Raw genomic sequence first — 19,488 nt, 5'->3', positions numbered from 1 at the left:
TCACTATTGAACATAAAGGAAGCTTAATCTGGAATATTACATTTAGTAAGCTAAAAGCTAACAAGACACCTTTTTTGTGAAAATTTCTATTTTATTTATTTGGTTACGAGCTTAGCAGAAATAAGTTACTAAAAGCTTACTCCCAAAACAATATAAATAAAGAAAATTTTCTTAATTATTTACAAATGGACCCAAAATATATTCCTCATGCTATTAAATCTAGTGATCAACTTTCAGATACCATGGGCCACTTGAAATTAGGGTTTTCAGCTAACCGTGACCCAAAATTATACAAAAGTAATTTAATTAAATTTTAACTGTTGTGACTCACCCTATTGCTCATCTAAATAATTTGCACCAGTGTCTCAAAGTTAAAGAATATCTGACTCCTTTATAAATAATATCTTAATTATCTCATCTCCTTTTCAATTATTCATCAGGGGGCATAACGGGGACTGATAGCCTATTATCATCATTCTGTAACTATTAAAATATGCTTGCACTGCAGTTCTGAGGGTGTGGTTTGCAAGGCATATTTTTAATTCTTGCCGGAATTTTAATTTTTTTATTGTATTGAAAACAACCATACATATTTAAGAAATCAGTGATTATGTGTATTTTTATCTGAGTCTTTTTTTTTTTTTTGTATTTTCTTTCAGATCTTGTCCCAGTCTGTAAAAAAAAAATTTTTTTTGAAGTTTTTTTTATCCCTCTGCCCGAAAATCATAAACACTTGTATTGATGCAGAAGTCTTCCCTAATATTTAAATAAATATTATTTTTAATTCTGTAATTTTTATTTGCATGAAGTTTTTTTTTTTTTATACAGATCCCCTAGAAATATTGAGACTGTTGTCTTTTTATTCCTTTTCATATATACTGCCTATCATATACTGTATCATATCATGTACAGTATATTTTCATATACTGTAATAGAACCTAAAATCAGAAGCAAGATTTGGTACTTTTCCATTTCGTTGGCGCAGGCGATAAAGTCACCAATGCAAAATTACCCAGAGCAAGTAAATTCAACTTTTTTTTTAAGTAACCACTATTTTAATGTATAATAATTCAAAAACTAAATAGCGTTGCTGAATTCACTTCAAACCAAACAACCAAAATAGAAAAATACTGCAACTATCTATACTAAAAATTATTAAGACTATGAATATTACCTGTCCTCTGCAAATACCCCTCCTGAGTAACTTATTTCATGTTCAAAACATTGTAGCTTTTATTGTAGAAACTTTTATTTTTACATTGACATAAAAATACAAAAAATTATTAATTGCTACATATGCTATTTTTGCTGTATAACATTTTATTTCATCTACACATATTAAAAGATAAAAGTGTTATATCATTGTAGATTTAATTTAATCCTCACACAATTATCCTGAATGTACAGGTAGTATTATGAATATTTATTTTTAGTTTTTCTCAGCCCTAAATGTTTTTTCACACTTGAGTAATTTAAAATATTTATGGAAAACTTTTACTGCATTAATGTGCATGATATTAGGTTATATATATAAAATGATGATGATGATGCAATGCTTTTATTTCTTTTCAACTTCTAAATTTAATCTTTTCTCTTAAGTGCAATTCTAGTATAAGGTGCATACAGGATTTGACAAAATCTATTTTTTCACAAAATTCCTGATTCCTTCTTTGTATATTATAGGGCATCTTAATTTCCTTTTCTTTGTAAACTTATTAAATTAACATTTTAATTTGAGGTCGTTGCTATAATAATACATAATTTTGGTACTGGCAATAATTTTCAAAATTGTCACAAGGATAGTGCTGTATGCTAAGATTGTACCATTTTAAAACACCTTTATATTATTTAAGTTGTAACGAATTCATGTTTCAGGTGACACAGAGAAATTGAAATTGTTGAATGCTAGTGGTGGTATGCTTAATGAAGAAACCTGTTCAAACTACAAGGATTATTTTAAGTTAGTAATATTTTCTTCATATCTTAAATTTTATAATAAGAACTGCTGTATTGCAATGGCTTCCAAATATTACACAACTTATCATGTTTAAACATTGCAAAAACTGTAAATCGCTATTTACGAATTTACTAGCCAAGCTTATAGATGTAACAATAATAAATAGGCTAATATTAATGCTTAAAATTTTTGTTTAATTTGACATTGCTGTGATAAGAATGTACTTTTTTAAAAATTATTGTATATGTTACCGGCAAAGTATGAAATCTCGCATTGTAAAGAATGACTAGGCATTGTGTAGAATGCCTAAAATTAGCTGGCAAAGTATGAAATGATTTATATTTCACACATTTCCTAGGCATTCTATAGATAGCCAAATGAGAAACCGGCAAAGTATAAAATACATCTCCGATTCGTTTCAAATATCACTTGGCAAGGCTCGGGACTTTTAATGCGTGGCTCGTGACTTTTTGACTAATAACAAATAATATTTTTTTACTGTGCTACATGGAAATGGAGGGATTTAATGAAATTTACATGGAAAAATTTAATGAAATGCAATTCAATTTTTAAGGTCAAGGGCCACTGCCCGGTATACATTTGCCCGATACTCCAAACACTGATGTTTTTTCTAATCTATCGTCAGTAAGTATTAAAATATCAAATAAATGTAATTATATCCACGAATAAATTAATATCAAATCGGATGTATTAAATATTTCGAACATTCACCAAAGCGACTATGTGATTGTCAACATTCACCGGTGAAAGTCAACAACCACCGATTTCACTCATTCACAGTAACATGCACATCATTTACATAATAACCTCATCAGGATGTTTATTTCATACTTTGCCTAAATAGCATCCGACATTGTATAGAATGCCTAGACATTCTATACAATACCTAGGCAAAGTAAGTAATACTTCTCAAATTTCATACTTTGCCTAAGAAGGTCAGGCATTCTATACAATGCCTAGTCATTCTATACAATGCAGGCATTTCGTACTTTGCCGGTAACATATATATTTCCAAATATGCATAGAATAGCAATTGAAAAAAAAAGCCTAAAAATAGCAATTGAAAACAAAACATAAAAATGACAATGTGAAAAGATTTTTCAAGACTTTCTTTTACTGTTCAATTTACCTCATAATATAGCAAAATGTTAGAACTTCAAAGGAACCAAGAAAGATAAGTGTGCTAGCTACAAAATTTAGATAGTTCTCAATGTTAGCATCTGATTTACTTTGACTTTTCACCAAGTTCATGATATCAGTCTGGACCGATAATTTGAAAGGCTTCAAAAATAGAAAAGGAAAAAATAAAACTAGGAAGGAAACAAATCTTTGGGACTTACAATATGTTTTTATTGATTACAAGTGTTGTATGAACAGTATGAAATTCTTGAAATAAGTAGGGTTTGTTAATATTAATTAACTCAATTTTTATAAATTGATTTTTTTTTTTAAAAAATGAAATCAATAATTTGAAAATTTACAAAACAATTTTTTATCAGATTGTTTAAATGTTATTATTAATTTTCATACTTAAATTTTTTTAAATCGATTTAATTACTTAAAAAAGCTAGCAAAAGTTATTGATATTATCTTCCAAAGAATAGAAAAAAGTAATAACCACTGCTATTTAATTTTCAAATTTGGCTATTCAAAACTCTTTCTTATTGCTTTAACAGGCAAACCAGTAGTCGAAAGAAGTTTGACTGTGTTGACAGTTTAAGTTTGACAGTGTTGATTTTCATTGCCTAAAATGTTTATGTATTTAATTTGAAGCAATTCAAAATCATAGATTTTTGTCTATAGATTTACATTTAGACATAATCTATAGGTAGTCAATGATAGATAATATACAGACATACTTTGCCTTCTTAATTATTAAATGAAATAATTAATCAGGAGTTTTAAGATTGACCTTTCTGATTTCTGTGCCCAAAAATGTGCATGTAAGAAGAATCTGGTTTTTGCTTCTTACAGACGTGATTTCCAAAGGAGTCATTTATTAAATAAAAATTCTTTTTTATATTTTTCTATGTCTAAAAGATGTGTTTTTCATACCTTTATTATTTAATTTAATAGTAGTTTATTAATATCATTATAGCATCAGCCTCATCATCGAAGATAAAGTTTCCCGTTTTGGAACCTTTTTATTAATGGTCCATCCTGAAATGAATTTATTTTTCTTGAAGATGCAGGTACATTTTTTTTTTATTCTCTCTCTTATTATTTGTGTTCAAAACTTCTGAAAAATTATACTAATATTTCAAAACTTTTCCAATAGATTTAAATTATTCTTTATTACTGTATTATGAGTTCAGCTTTTAAAAGTAGTGAAAAATATCAATCTTATTCTACTGATAGAATGTAGTATTGTTAATGTTTTTTAATTGAATTTTTTTGTTCTATCTGTAATTTAAACTTAATTAAAAGCATTAAGTTCATTGTTATCTATTTTTATATGAATTTAAAGGTCACTAAGAAAACTCTTAAATGGTGATATTTTTTTATAAAGGAAATATAGATACAAATATTTTAATTAATATTGTTTTATTTCTTCAATATTCTGTATGTTTAAAATACATAAAATCATGTTTTTAAATGTTAAAGATTCCTTTATTTGTTCAAGAGTTGTGTGATATTAATTATAAATATTTGTAATTAATATTCCACAGATAAATATAATATCCTGCATTAATATCTCAAATATTTGTAATTAATTTCCCATAATTTTAGTATATTGAATGGATCTTATTTTCTGACTTTTATATTTTATTTTATATCAAAAAGTTTTTGTCAAGAATGTTTGTGTTTTACTACTTTTTTGTTTCTAACTATAAAAATTAAAACACATTTAAAACCCCAGTGAGGTAAAATTTTGTAGTGGTGCGAGAAATTAATGAATTCAAACTGTTAAAAAAAATTTAAAATATATGTCTGAATATTATGTGTCTATCTTAAATTATTGTTTAATTTCTATTTTGCTGTTTTTAATGTGAAACATTTGCTCTTTGACAATGGAATATCAGTTAGCATATTTAGTTTATGTGATTTAATTCTTGTTTATAAATATGAAATTGTACTTTTGGTATGTTATCTGAATGTATCATATTGATTGAAGGTGGAACAAGATTTAGGCATTCCTACTTCTTCTCAAAAATGGATTTTTTGCAATGAACTAGTTGAAAATGATCATTTGACATTAAATGACTGTGGGATTCTTCCAAATTCTTCTATGTTTTTATATGTTGACTCTTGCAAAGACAAAATGAAATGTTCTCAAAAACAAAGTCAAGACTCTAATAAGCAATATAATTCTAAAACCAATCTCTTAAAAAATTATAACTATTTGAAACCTGATTCAAGTGACAAAACAGATTTAAAGGGACTGAAGCGCAATCAGGTGAATGTTTTAAGACATTGTGAAATAAATAACATTTCTGTTGAATCGACAGGTTTGCAGAAACAAAAGCATGATGCTGCAATTGAAGACTGGTTAGTGTCTGTCCATTTACCTCAGCACTCATTTGGTAATAAAGAGGAAATTGACTTTCAGAAATTGAAGTATGGTGCTGCAGTTAAAAATATTGTGCCCGTTAATTTAACACAGACCTTTTTATGTAATAAAGCTGAAATTGGTTTTCAGAAATTAAAGTATGGTGATGTCATTAAAGCTGAGACTGTTCAATCACCTCAGCACTCTTCTAATAATGAAGCTGAAATCGATGAACATAATTTTTCAAATTTGTCTAGCTTAAATATAGAAAAAGGGCAGATTATGACACCTAATTGTTCATCTACTCCGTCTCTACGAACTAAAATTAAGAAAACATTTAGTTTGGAAAATCTAGAAAGAGAACATGTGAAATCATTGTATGCTGAAGAGTTTCCCGCAATAGTCACACCTAGAAAATCCAGTTTACAAAGCTCTAGAAACTTCATAGAAAAAATAAAAGCTGTCAAAGGGTTAAAAAGCAATATAAGTTTAGGCATCTCACATGGTCCTTTGAGAGAAAATTCTAAAACAATTTCTTCTTCGCTTATTTGTGAGCAGAGTAAAGATGTCAGTCGCACTGACTCAACTCAACACTTATTTCCTACTGATGAAACACAAATATCTTTTTCTAAAAATATAAATTCAGCTGATATAAGCCCAGAGAATTGTGCAAAGGAAAAACTGGATTCATTTTCAAAATGTATTTCTGAAGAACTAACCGAAGCTGAAAGGCATGGCACAACTTTCCCTAATTTATCGCAGAATTCAGTTGAACAACCTGGTAAATCTCTCACTGAAGAAGAAAAACTTTTAGAGCATAACTTGACTCTTATTTCAATTGATAATTTCGATAATCAAGATAATTCTAAGGGCAAATATCAAAATACATTACAAAGTTGTATTTTAGAAAATCAAACATTGCGTACTTCTGCTACCAATTTATTGGAAGATGTTATTTATATCGATTCTACGTCAACAAATCAAAATGAGCTGGAAAGTAAGTTTTTTTAGATGTTGCATATCAATAACGCATGAAGCTTGTGTGCGTGAAATGCAATAACCATCTACTATATTCTTCCCCTTCCTATTAACATAATTATTTCAAATTTAGATTTATATGGGATGTTTGCTTTTGAGGTACCTAATTTTAATTATTTATTTGAATATCTGAACACAATATTTTTGTTACGCAAATTGTATTTTTCGGTTTATCAAACATATTTTGAGCATCGCTCGAAGGAATGTTGCATGTGGAATGCTGGATATGAAACAAAATTTTCTTTAAAAAGGCAGCAAAATATATAAATTTTGCGCTTGAAATAACAATATGATGATAAGCCAAATTTTCAAATTGTTCAGAGGAGTGTTATTGGTAAAAAAAATAAATAAAGTACAACAACTTCCCTTTAAGCAATGAGAGATATTTTTGAGTATTGTGTTGTTAGATAGTGACAATTCCAGAAACTTGTGAATTATCTAAGTGGAAACAATGTTAGGTAACAGTTTGAAACAATCTGTAGAAAAAAGTGGTTATCACTATATTGTTCCAATCCATTCATTTATAGTATCGATAATAAAACATAGCTGTCTTTTTGTTAAACAGGTTGATTCACCACAGTGATTGCAAACTTGGATGATAGGTAGAGCATATCATAAAGGGTTGAGAATTGTGCAGTAACTGGAAATGTCATTGTATGCCATTAGTGCTTCCTCCCTGTTATGGAGGAGTTACTCATCTGCGTTTGAACTGGTGCTTTTATTTAAAATAACTTAATTTGTGTTTTTTAATTACTATCATTAAAAATTGCACTTAAACGAGTCCAGCAGCTCTTTTATCATAATTTTCTGATATATCAACCAAATTGGCTACCTTTGTTAGCTACTAATCAATACCAGAGTTTATTGATTTAGGAGCCAAATTGAGGACTGTGCAAATTTTGTCAATAAACAGCAATAAAACAGCTAACTCTGGACTCAATGCAACTTTCAAAGATAATTATTTAAAAAAAAAAACACGAAATTAAGATTATTTTGATAAATAAAATGGAAAAGGGAATTGCCCCTAGTGACGAACAATGACATTTCTGGCTATGGATTGCTTAGCAAATCTTTACCCTTATCATGTACCCTGTATTTAATCATTCTGAATAGTGAATACGTGGCTCCCACGGGTCAGGGAAAACCTGGAAAAGTCAGGAAATTTTATTTTGTTTCTAAAAAGCAGGGAAAGCTACATTTTCTCGTAGAAACCTAGAAAATATCCAGAGTTAGAATTGTCAGTAACAGTAATAAGTTATTGAGATTCTAGTTAAATAGTTTTAACATCCATTACAAATATTTGTTGTTAAAATTTTCATATTTTAGTGAAGCTCTTCTACTCTTCCATCCTGATTCAAGGATATTTTTTTTTTGCTCCAGAATCAAATGTTTGACATTACAAATAAGAAAATCAAAATCTTCTGGTGAAAAATTGCATGGTTTAGATAAAGTATAGTCTGGATTTCCATTTGAAATTTTCCTGCTATACCTGGGAAAGACAGGGAATTTTTTTTCTTCTTCTTCTGAAATTGAGTTGGAACCCTGTGAATTGTGCTGTGTTGAATCGCTTTGAATAGTAAATTTCTTCCTTGAAGTGAATGTTATTACACTCCTACTAATAATAACTCAGTTTAAATTTTTGCTCCTAATCTTTGCCAGTGATTTCTCAATTTTTGATGCATGCATATTGAAAAATTTTTAAAAGTATAGTGACATTCATAAAATTTTGTCATATTTGAAATTTCTGAAAAGGTGAAGTAAGTATCGTGTTGACACTTGAGATAGTGTTTATTTGGGAATCCATTATGATGTTTTTCTTTTTTACCGAGTATACTGAAACAGTGCAAACAGTTTTGTGTATTGTAAGCACTTCATGTTTCCTTTATTTGGCTGAGCCGTATTTTTTTCAGCCTGCAAAATATATCCTTTGTTCAAAACAAACCTTTATCCACATTCTTCTTGCATTCACAAAGAAGGTAATATCAGTTAATCATCATCCTTTAAAAAGAAAGAAAAATTGGACTATAAAAATTATATTTGTGTTAATTGTTAGAACTGAGGGAAAAATAAATTGAAAAAATATTCTTTTCCTAATATTTGCTTATGTATTGCTAGATACATAAATGCAGACTTTTTTAACAAAATTTTTTGGCTGCATTAAACTATGTGTAAAACATTTACGGAAAATTAAAATTTTATTCATTAATACACATGTAAAAGAAAAGTAGTATTGTTAAAGCTTTACAGCATCTAATACTCCTTTTTTTTTAAATTACAGAAGTGTGTAAGTGAGTGGGCATTCAAACTTCAGGCAAAAGACAAATATAAAAAAAAAATGTTACCCCATTAGTGAATTAGTATTCCACATTAATACAAAAAAAAAAAACTTCTTTCACATAAGTAACTGTCTATTCAATTTTATACAGAAAATGGTTTTTTAGTTTTATTTAATTTTCAAATTAGTGAAATACAACTTCTTTGCTTGTGTACCCTTAACATAAATTCATCAGTTGCTTAAAATAAAAGAAATATCAATTAATACAAAAAAATATCAATTACAATAGGATATATATATATTTTTTTAAAAATTTACACATTAAATGTATACAAACTTAACTAGTACGCATTAAATGTATTATGTCATTGTCGCTTAGGATTTATTAGACAATATTTTTCTTTTATTCATTTACTAACTATTTATTAATATGTTTTTTCCAGCTCCTTCTGAAAGTGAAAACTCAGAAATTGAGAATAGTTTGGATTTGAACAATGCTGAACAACAAATGGTAATTGCAGTATCCATAATAATGAATTGCTTTTTGTTGATGTTTTAAAACATTTTTATTTTCGTTTTACTTTCTGTCGAAATTACTCATGTATATAGAATCCTAATTATTTCCAGTAAAAAAATAACTTTCTCTGTCTTAACCTGAGAGTAATTTCAGTTTAGGAGAAAGGGATTATGAATATAAATAACTTCGTAATAGGAAATTTGTAATACCATGAAATACATCTTAATTTGAATATTTTATTTTATAACTGTCGTTGAACAGCCGACCCTATTTTTGGGTATATGATTACTTTTGTTCAACTCCATAGCCTTGTATTTTTTAACACGATCCAGAATACAATGGAACTTCTGGCTCAAGTATTGGGTGAAATTTGCCTTTGTGGAGGACATTTTGATGGAGCTAACCTGCATTCGCATTACATTTAGAGGGACCTCCCATGGTTAACCTAACAGCAAGATTGGTCAACCACAGAGAATATTTCACTTCAGCACTGTGGTCGGAGCAAGCTGGATGCGGATTCCGTATCGACCAGTCATTGTTGGGATTCAAACCCAGTTCACCTCATTGGAAGGCGAACGCTCTATCTCCTAAGCCAACACTACTCCAATTTGAATATTATTGACATTAATATAGTTGAGACTCAGTTAACTCTCATATCTAAATTTCTGTGATGGTATTCTCAAAAAGCATTAATCCCTATTTGTTTTGTTTTTTTACCAACCCTCATGATTGTTTTGTTTCTTAATGTAAAGCTCATTATTTTATCAACACCTTAATTACTCAACTTAAAATGTATGTTGTTCCTTTAATAGATAAGTGTATAAGAGTTTAGTTCTTTTACCAGTAAAATTTTTTTCAAAGAGGCATGGAGAGTTCATTTATTTCCTGAAGGCAGGCAAGATTGTTTGCCTGTAAAATAAATGCCTGTAGAGAACACTGTCTGTATTCTTTTTAATTAATATTTAAATTGAGAATATGTGAGGCGAAGTGATTTTTTATTATTGTTGTCAAAAATTATAAAAAATGTATCTATACTCTAATTTTCAATTTATTTACTAGAATTGTTACAAATTGGAAGAGGAATTGGCTGAAAATTTTAAAATGTGGCAACAAATTGAAAACCTGAGTTTAGTGAAGAATGCTGAAAAATTTTCATGTCCTGTTTGCTTCCAGGATGTAGAGAGTGGTGAAGGTGTGGTTTTACATGAATGCCTCCACATGTTTTGTCTGTAAGTGTGCCTTCATGTTTCCTTAATAACTTTTGAAATACCTCTCTTCCATATCTTCAATCATTATTTATTTTTGAAAAATTAAATTCTTTATTAGTTCAAAATATGTTCCACTGTTCTTTCTATTACTGTTCAAAAACTATTGTTTATTGTTAGTAGTTCCTGTAAAAACCATACAACATACTGTAAAAGTAGTACCAGTGTGAGTTTTTTTTTTTTTTTTTTTTGGAATAAAATATTCTATTTCGATGGTGTTTCCTCATGTTGTACTCCTCTTCTTTGAAAATTTGCCCAAGCTTCAAATCTCATATTTAAGTTGATGTAAAAGAAAACTTTTTATTGGTAACATTTAATTTCTCTTTTGGTTTAACCAGTCATCTTAATTTATTTGTTACCATTGTCTTGGTGTAAGTTGACACTTGCTCAACATTGCTCTTTTTTCAACAAATTTAAATTTCTGTTCTAAAATGCATCTCAGATCAATGTTTCTATTTATGTGGCAGCACTTATTGTGTGATTTTCCAGAAGGCAAAAAAAGTCTACCTATGTTAGCTTCCTGCGCAAACTATATCTCTAGGACTTGGCGGAGAACTTGTATAACATGGGCACACAAAAACTACCCTGTGTCTACCAGCATGTAGTTACTGATTCGACAGTTGGACGTAAAAATATTTAAATTTAAAAAAAATGTAAATATAACTGAAAACAGGTAAAATTATTAATAGGTACACTGATGCTGAAAATGTACAGTGTATCACCACTGTATATCTTAATTTTGTGTTAAAATTTCTATATGTTTCAATAGATAATAAATAAATATATCATGAAAAGTGTTAAGTTTTGCACATGAACAACTTTAATTAATGTAAATAATTTAGAGACTGATCTTGCTTTACGACTCTTTTTTTATTATAAATTTTTTTAGTTTCTAATATACAACTATTTACTATCATTTAATGTTCCATGCCATAGTATGTAAATGGCAATCTTTGGAGTAAACTTTAAAGTCTTTTTTAAACCTTAATCTAACAGCAGGTAATGTTTTAAATAAATTTATATTTATATGAAACACAATAATGCATTATTTTTTTTTCTTATTTCAGTGATTGCCTGCAAAAGACAGTAGAATATTCTGAAGATATCATTGTTAATTGCCCTTTTCGTAATGAGGATTATTCTTGTCCAAGTAATCTGCAACATCGGGAAATAAAGGCTGTAAGTTAACTTCCTTTTTTTATCTTCATGTTTCTTTGTTAAACTAAAATCTTCCATTTATGCCTTGTGTTTTTTTAATACATTATCATTACTACATGTTTATTTCTGCATCTTACTGTAGTTTAAAACTGATTTAGCTAACTTTTTTCTCGGCACAAGTTGAAAAAAAAAACAATTTAATTTTCAGAGATTCCCGGATTTTAGAAATCTGGATTTTCAAGGTTATAATGTATTTGATATCTCTAAAGTATTAGGAATAGATTGCTACTAATTAATAATATGAATTTATTTTGAGTAAAATTATTTATTTATTTGTTGAAAACTATAATTAAGTCTTTTCAATCGTACAAAAAAAATTTTGACATAATTTTCTGAATTCTGATATTTTTTTTTAAGAAAAAAAAAACTTTTTGTTTGCCATATTCATTTGTCAAAATAATTTTATGAAATATTTCAATTGAGAATTATGTTTACTTATGAAGATAGTTGTCTAAGACATAATAATGTTGATATTATTTTGATGGGTGCTGATTTATGAAATCCTCCTAGTCTTCCAAAGACTAAGTTGTATCTGTCTGTTGAACTCTAATGTGTACACTTGTGTTAAAGGAAATGGAGTATATACTTTTACCCCCCCCCCCAAACAGTTATTGCCAATGGAAATTTTTAAAGAAGGCCTGGTTGTTTCTACATATTAGCAACAATTTTTAAGAGAATACTACTCTGTTTCTCATATAATATCCACAAACTATAACAGTGTATTTCGATGAAACGGTATTTTTTATACTGTACATTTTCCAGTTAAAATGATAGATATTGAACCAAACATAAAGTTAGTTTGGCTGATTTTAACTTTATTCTCAACGGTCAAAATGACAAAATTTTACAATAAACCTGGAAAATGATCGAGCTTAGAATTTGTGGTAGAAATAAGTAGCCCACTAAGTTAGAAGTAGTAAATCTAACATATGTTTAAATTATTTCTTATAAAATTATGTTACGTCAAGAAATAAATAATAAGCCTGTACCAAAGAAGGAATATTTTTTTAAAAATATTCAAATTATTTTGCAGATTTGTGCATTGAATAAGAAGTAGAAAAATTAAAAATATTAAGAAATAAATAAGTAAAATTTTAAAAAATTTCACCTATGTTGCAGAAATTTTTTAAAATTTTTCTTAAATTTTTGGAAAAATTCAGAAAATGACTTTTTTTTTATAGACTAGTGAGATTATAAAAATATTATTAAAAAAAATTATCCCTAGTTAGGAAGAAGACTAATTTTCTTGAAAATGAAAAAAAAATGTTAAAAATTCCCAAATTGATCGTTCTCTGATTCAGGTCAAAATTATGATCTGTGGATGAGTGAATGGATGTATGAATGGGTCCGCCCTAAACTGTGGCAGAAGTCGAATTCTTGGCCATAGATGGCGCCAATGGAAAACATGAACAATTGCACCCCTTTGCCTTAACAGACATAGGAAAGAAGAATTCCCAAAATAATGCTTATATAATATTTAGATGTCTATTGAGTATAGTAATTTAGATATGAAACAAAATTTCCTCAGTTTAATTGCTTTAAAATTATATTTCTCTCTTTTTAGCTTGTCTCTGAGCATGTTTATGACAGATATTTACAAAGGAGCATTAATACAGCCAAAAGTATAGCAGAGAAGAGTTTTCATTGCAAGACGTTGAACTGTGATGGATGGTGCCTATTTGAAGAAAACTTTAATATCTATCACTGTCCTGTGTGCTCTCACTATAACTGTTTGAACTGCAATGCCATCCACGAAGGACTCAACTGTAAACAATATCAGGAAAAACTAAAGAACCAAAAAGAATTAGACAGCGATTCAGTAAAGTCACTTGCATTGTTAAATGTGAGTTATGTCTAAAAATTTTCATATCTTCTGTTTGTTAAATGCAAAATTTCCAACAATGCTAAAAAGCATTGTTGGAAATTTTGACATCAAAACCTGATTTATGACATGACAGTATTTAATTTCCTTTTTTTTTATTATTAGAAATGTCGATGCTGCATAAAATCTGAACTATGACATTGAATTAATTTATAATCTAATTGTTTTAAGAAAAATAACTGTTTAAAAAGACATAAAATTTAATGCTATAAAATAAAATTAGAAAAGGTTCTGAGGAATTTACACTTCTAATAGTTAAAGTTTCACATGAGCTAGACTTATTATTTTATATTAACCTGCCTTTTTATGTAAGTAAATTATGCCATGATGAGTAATTATTTAAGTGTTTAAAATTCTTTTTCAATTATTAAAATGTCTCCTTTAAAGCACCTTTACAATTATAGAGCTTCCAGCAGATCTATTGTTAATATATATAGATCTAGGTTTAATATATATTTTTGTAATAAAAGCGGCTTTTTGCATCATATTTTCTTTTCAAAACATTTTAATTGACATTTAAAAAGAAATATGTCATATTTCTTCTCAAATACAACCTACAATATGCTATTTACGCTAAGAAAAATAATATTTCTATCTATACATTAAAGCAATTCTTTAAATGACAATGTTATAAATGTTTATAAAGCTGTCAAAAACTAATACAAATTCAAACCTTGCCAGTCAGACCATAGGACAAATTAATAGCTCATCAAAGTGAAATATGATAAATTAAAAAAATCTATGAAGCCTGGTTGTACTGTTCATTCATTGCTGCATTTCCTTCTTCTTTTTTTAATTTTATCCATGAATTTTTATCAGTATGGAAATAGTTTTTCTGAGTGAAAAATGTTTGAAGTTTTGCTTTATTTAACAGATTAATGTAAATTGTAGTGTCAAAGAAATTTAGATGTATTTCTTTCATCTATCATTTCTGCTTAAGCTTTCATATTCAAAAATGGTATTAGAATTTTGTTATGAAAAGAACCATGTCAGGAGGAAACATGGGTGCCAGTCTTCCATCCCCAGGACGGATTTCCGTCTTTCAAAAGTGTCCGCGGACGGAAGTAAGACGGAAACAAGACGACTTACTCAAAGACGGAAATCGGAATTTTTTTTTTTTCTGTCCTTAAAAATATTTTTTAGGTCTACGTTATTGGTCTACTTTCTTATGTCCTGTTGTTATTTTATCAACAGAGAAATGAATAAATATTTTTTGTACAGTATTTAAACTTGATGTATTATTGTAAAGCTTTCTTAGATATTTTGCATATGTCGGGCTATTGTGTATGTTCGGTATTTCAGTCAAAAAATTTTCAGTCTTGGCCTTTTTTTCCAACTTGCACCCATGGGAGGAAATGCTAATGCTAATTCATGAGAGTTATAATTTACCCGATATAAGAGTTTTTGTTCCCTTACCTTCTCGGGGACATTTTGTAGAAATTTCTGTATCATGTCATATTGTAACTGAGGACAAGTTAATGGAATAACATCTTATAAAGTATCATTTTTAAAACAATTAATCTCAATTTATGAACTAAGCCATTATGTAACTGAGGATATCTTAGTGCAAGAATATTTTATGAAGTATATTTAAAACATTCAACCTCTATTTGTGTATTGTGTAATTATGTAACTTTGAGCTACTTAGTGGAAGAACATCTTATTAAAGTATCATTTTTAAAGCATTTTACCTCAATTTATGCATCATGACATTATGTAACTAAAGACAACTTAGTTGAATAACATCTTATGAAGTATCATTTTTAAAACATTCATTCTCTGTTTGTGTATCATGTGGTTAAGTTACTATGGGCACTATAGTTAAATATAATTATGTAAAGTATTATTTTTAAAACATGTCAATTTTGCATGCTTATAAAGACAGTAATACAGTTAGTTAAGTTAATCTGTAACACATTATTCTGCAGAGAATAGATGTGTTGTGTTTCAGCTTCCTGTTGTTTCTTTTCTTTCTAAAGCAGGTTTTCTAAATTTTCTAAAATTTATCTTAACATGTACATTTACTAAGCTCTTTAATCGTCTAATGATTTTTTAAACCTTGATTATTAAACCGTTCTTGATCCTTTGTTCATGTAGAGCGTAGCATTTCAACATGCTCCCCATATAGCAAAACCAATCTTCTCATATTAGTATTTATTACCAGTCTTTCTGATTCCCCACCCATAATTGTTTATTATTTGATATTAAATATGTTGTCAAAATCTGTTTGATTGTTGAGGGTAAAAGGTGATAAGATAAATTTTATTTATTTATTATTATTTGCAATTCCTTGCTTAAATATTAATTTGGGGCCCCTTAATTGTAGACTTTTTCACTCCATTTTTTAAAAGGGAGCTGTAACTTACGCGAAAAAGATATTTAAAAAATTGAAGAAAGCAATTGAGATAAAAGAAATTTAAAAAATTGAATAAGGCAATTGAGATAAAAGCTATTTCTTTTTTGGAAAGAAATAGATTGTGCAGGTCTACTGTTTATTTTTCTTGATTGTAGCATGCATATTTGCTGGAGAAATTTCATGTTAATATTAATCATTATGAAATACCCTCTATTAGAAAAATAGTGTTGTGTTAAAACTGTGAAATGGATGTTAATAGAGGGAAATGTTTTCCAGAAACTGATTGAAGATGGCAAAGCCATGAAATGTCCAAAGTGTGATCTTATTCTTATGAAAAGATGGGGCTGTGATTGGTTGAAGTGTAGTGTGTGCTTGACAGAGATTTGTTGGATTACAAAAGGCCCACGATGGGGTCCTGCTGTGAGTAAAACAATTATTTTTTTATCCAATTAAAATTCTAGGTTAAAGAAAGGCATGTTTTTGATTTTAGCTTTTTTAAGGCTTCTCAAGGTATTATAGTTATGTTACAGTTGTGTACTTTAGTAAATGCTAAAAACTGCTGCACTTTTTTTCCCCTTCATTCTAGCTCTGCAAATTTTATTTATTAATGGTACCTGGAAATTTTGTAACTATTTAAAAAAAAGCCCCCGAGAGTTTTTGTATCAAAAAATTATGTTATTGTTAATTATTTTTTTAATGTGCTAAATAGCGTCAACATAAAAATAATGTATAAAAGTTAAAAAGAAAAATTGCTTTTCCCACTGCTGAAAGTTAACAAATCTTGATAAGTAATAATTTTTGCCTTCATTACTATTTATTAACAATATAAATGTACAGGGTGCAAAATATTAAGAAAAAATGAAACACTCTAATCAGTTATTACTCTATTGGTGGCATTTAACTAATGACTGAACTGTAGCCATTAAAGAGGTAGCTCTTAAATGGGCTAAGTTTCTGATGATATTTATTTGTGTTACAAAATCAGACACAAAATTGTACTTTCTCTGAATAAACATGCCTTTTTTTCTTTATATCACCCGATTCTATTGACTTCTGTCAATCTTATTTATCATTAAAAAAATTTAAGGCTGAAAAATATTAGTAAAAATTTAGGTCAAAAATTAAACTTATACTCTGAATTTATATCTTGAATAAAAATGATTTCTAAAAATTTATTATTTAGAAAGGAAAAAACAATCTTGCATTAAAATCATGTGTAAAAGTATAAATATTTCCTCCCAGCTTTCTTATTTTTAGTTTCAAAATGCTTCAACTGATGACACTGCTAGTTCTAAACCAAGGAAAAAATTCTAATACTGAATAAACTAAAAGTCATATCGCAATTTTTATAAATGATAAGTGCATTATAATGTTTTGGAAATATCTATTATCAGCCACAATCATATGTTCTAATTTGAGAATAGAATTATTATGCATTTAAACATTCATAGATGATTGTGCTCCGGAAATCCAAGGTTCAAAAGTTTCAAGAAATCATCGATCACATTTATGTATAAAAAATCTTGTACATTTTATTTAAAAATATTAGAACTAGAATTTATACTTAGCATCTCTTTCATTTGTAAATATTTTTTCTGGTAGAATAATAAATGTGATTAGTGATAAAAGTAAACTTATACACAATTATTCATATAAATTATGCTGCATATAATTTACTTAGAATTTCTTGTTTTGAAAATATCTATGATTTAAAATAATAAAGGCATGATTTTTTGTTAAATGTGTCATTAAGGATTTTACTCAAGAAATTTTCAGGATTTTCGAGTTGGGCTCACAATCACCCCTGAGTATTGAAAAAAATTTTTTAAAAAAAAGCATTAAAAGGAACTTATATTGTTTGAAATTTTTTTAAACTAAAGCCAAGGACTCTGAGAGGAAAATTCATGTTTTGTTAAATTAATTTGACGTTAGAATTGTTCCTTTAACCTTGACTTTTTCTTGTCATCAGTCTAAATTAAAATCCCCTGTATAATCAGAATAGTTGTATACTGCAGCAATAGAATTGATACAGTGAATTCGCAATAACTCGAATTTGATAGGACTGACGAAAAACTTCGACATATCAGAAGTTCGACTTACCGTTAGTTTCGGTTTTGGTCAAAATATTGTCGGATTATTTAATTAATGCTTATTAATCACAAATCTTCTAAATGCTTACAATATTTAAGATCATTTTTTTTTGCAAGCCATTTACGATAAGACTGTTTGAAGCACTTTGTGATACCCTAGTCCATCGGCTGCAACTTTGCTGTTGTGTTTGGCGGGAGAAACTGCAAGTTTACTGCTTTCAAATTAGGTAGATCACTATGCGCTGTGCATTTATCCATAAAGAGTATCACTTTTCTTTTTTAGCGAAGAATTTTCGATCCAATTTTCTTTCTTCAAATAAAACTGATTTCATCCAAAACTTTTTGTTAGACTTGTAATCCAAAGGATACATTTTTACATTCTTGAAACATCGGGAATTTCGGTATTTTCCGATAACAAGTAAGGGCAATTTCTCTGTCCCAGACGCATTTCCTCCAACTAGGACAGTCTAACGTTCCTAGCTCATTTTACCCTCTGAGCAGTTTTCATCCTTAAACATCATAGTCTTATTTGGAAGACATTTAAAAAATAAACCCATTTCATCAATATTGAAAACATCATTTTAACTGTATCCTTGAAGTAAATTTGGTAACGTTTCATTTAACCACTGTTCACATAATTCAAGAGGGGCAGCTTTAGCTTCTCCATGAAGAGTGCGAAAGACATTGTGTGTGTGTTGCAAAGGAAGGGGCAAGATATCAGCTCCTAGGCTTTTTTTTTTTTGCTTTAAAAGATAAAAAAAAATCGAGTTAAAGGGAGTAAAATTCGAGTAATCGAGAATAATTAACATGAAATTGAAGATGAAAGGGTCGGGACCTCATAAAAAAATTGAGTTATAGTAATATTCGAGTTATCGTACTTCGAGTTATAGCGAATTGACTGTATAAACAATTTTGTAATATTTCATTATAGTTTTAAATATTTATTAAATTACTCAAAAGCATTGTTTTCACTGTATTTGTAACTAATAATGTATGATTTATTTTACTTTGCAGGGTCAAGGGGATACTAGCGCAGGCTGCAAGTGTGGTGTAAATGGCATTAAATGTCATCCATCCTGCACTTATTGCCACTGATTAAATAATATGTATTCAAATAAAAGTCTTCTAACTGTAACTGTGCTTTTTATATTGATTTGATGAATAGTTTGCCGAAAGTATGATATTGAATAATTTTTGACCTTGTGCTTGGATTTTCGTGTATTTAAATGCTAATCATAATTATTTGTTATTGTATATTTTGATATCTTGCAATCGTGATTACGTGTAATCGCGATAACAGGTATTTATAATTACTTGTTGCCTCATCTTTTGATTTATTGGTAACATGTAATCCTACATTTTGATCACGTGTAGCCATG

The 19,488-nt window shown here is 28.4% G+C and overlaps 1 protein-coding gene across 1 annotated transcript; it reads left to right on the top strand.

Moving 5' to 3' along the window:
* Positions 1-107: 107 nt before the first annotated feature.
* Positions 108-19,244, top strand: LOC107457461 (uncharacterized). The gene is made up of 10 exons (XM_043042735.3): positions 108-297; positions 1,876-1,960; positions 4,077-4,170; positions 5,094-6,465; positions 9,225-9,292; positions 10,358-10,527; positions 11,631-11,742; positions 13,346-13,624; positions 16,296-16,439; positions 19,124-19,244. The coding sequence occupies exons 1-10, from the start codon at positions 186-188 to the stop codon at positions 19,202-19,204; spliced, it is 2,517 nt and encodes an 838-aa protein (XP_042898669.2). The 5' UTR covers positions 108-185; the 3' UTR covers positions 19,205-19,244.
* The last annotated feature ends 244 nt before the right edge of the window (positions 19,245-19,488 follow it).

Source organism: Parasteatoda tepidariorum, chromosome 1, assembly GCF_982258835.1.
Source record: "Parasteatoda tepidariorum strain Cologne lab strain chromosome 1, Ptep-v5.0, whole genome shotgun sequence".
Taxonomy (NCBI): Eukaryota; Metazoa; Arthropoda; class Arachnida; order Araneae; family Theridiidae; genus Parasteatoda; species Parasteatoda tepidariorum.
The sequence above is the reverse complement of the archived record's forward strand: the minus strand, read 5'-3'. Positions and strand labels throughout refer to the sequence as shown.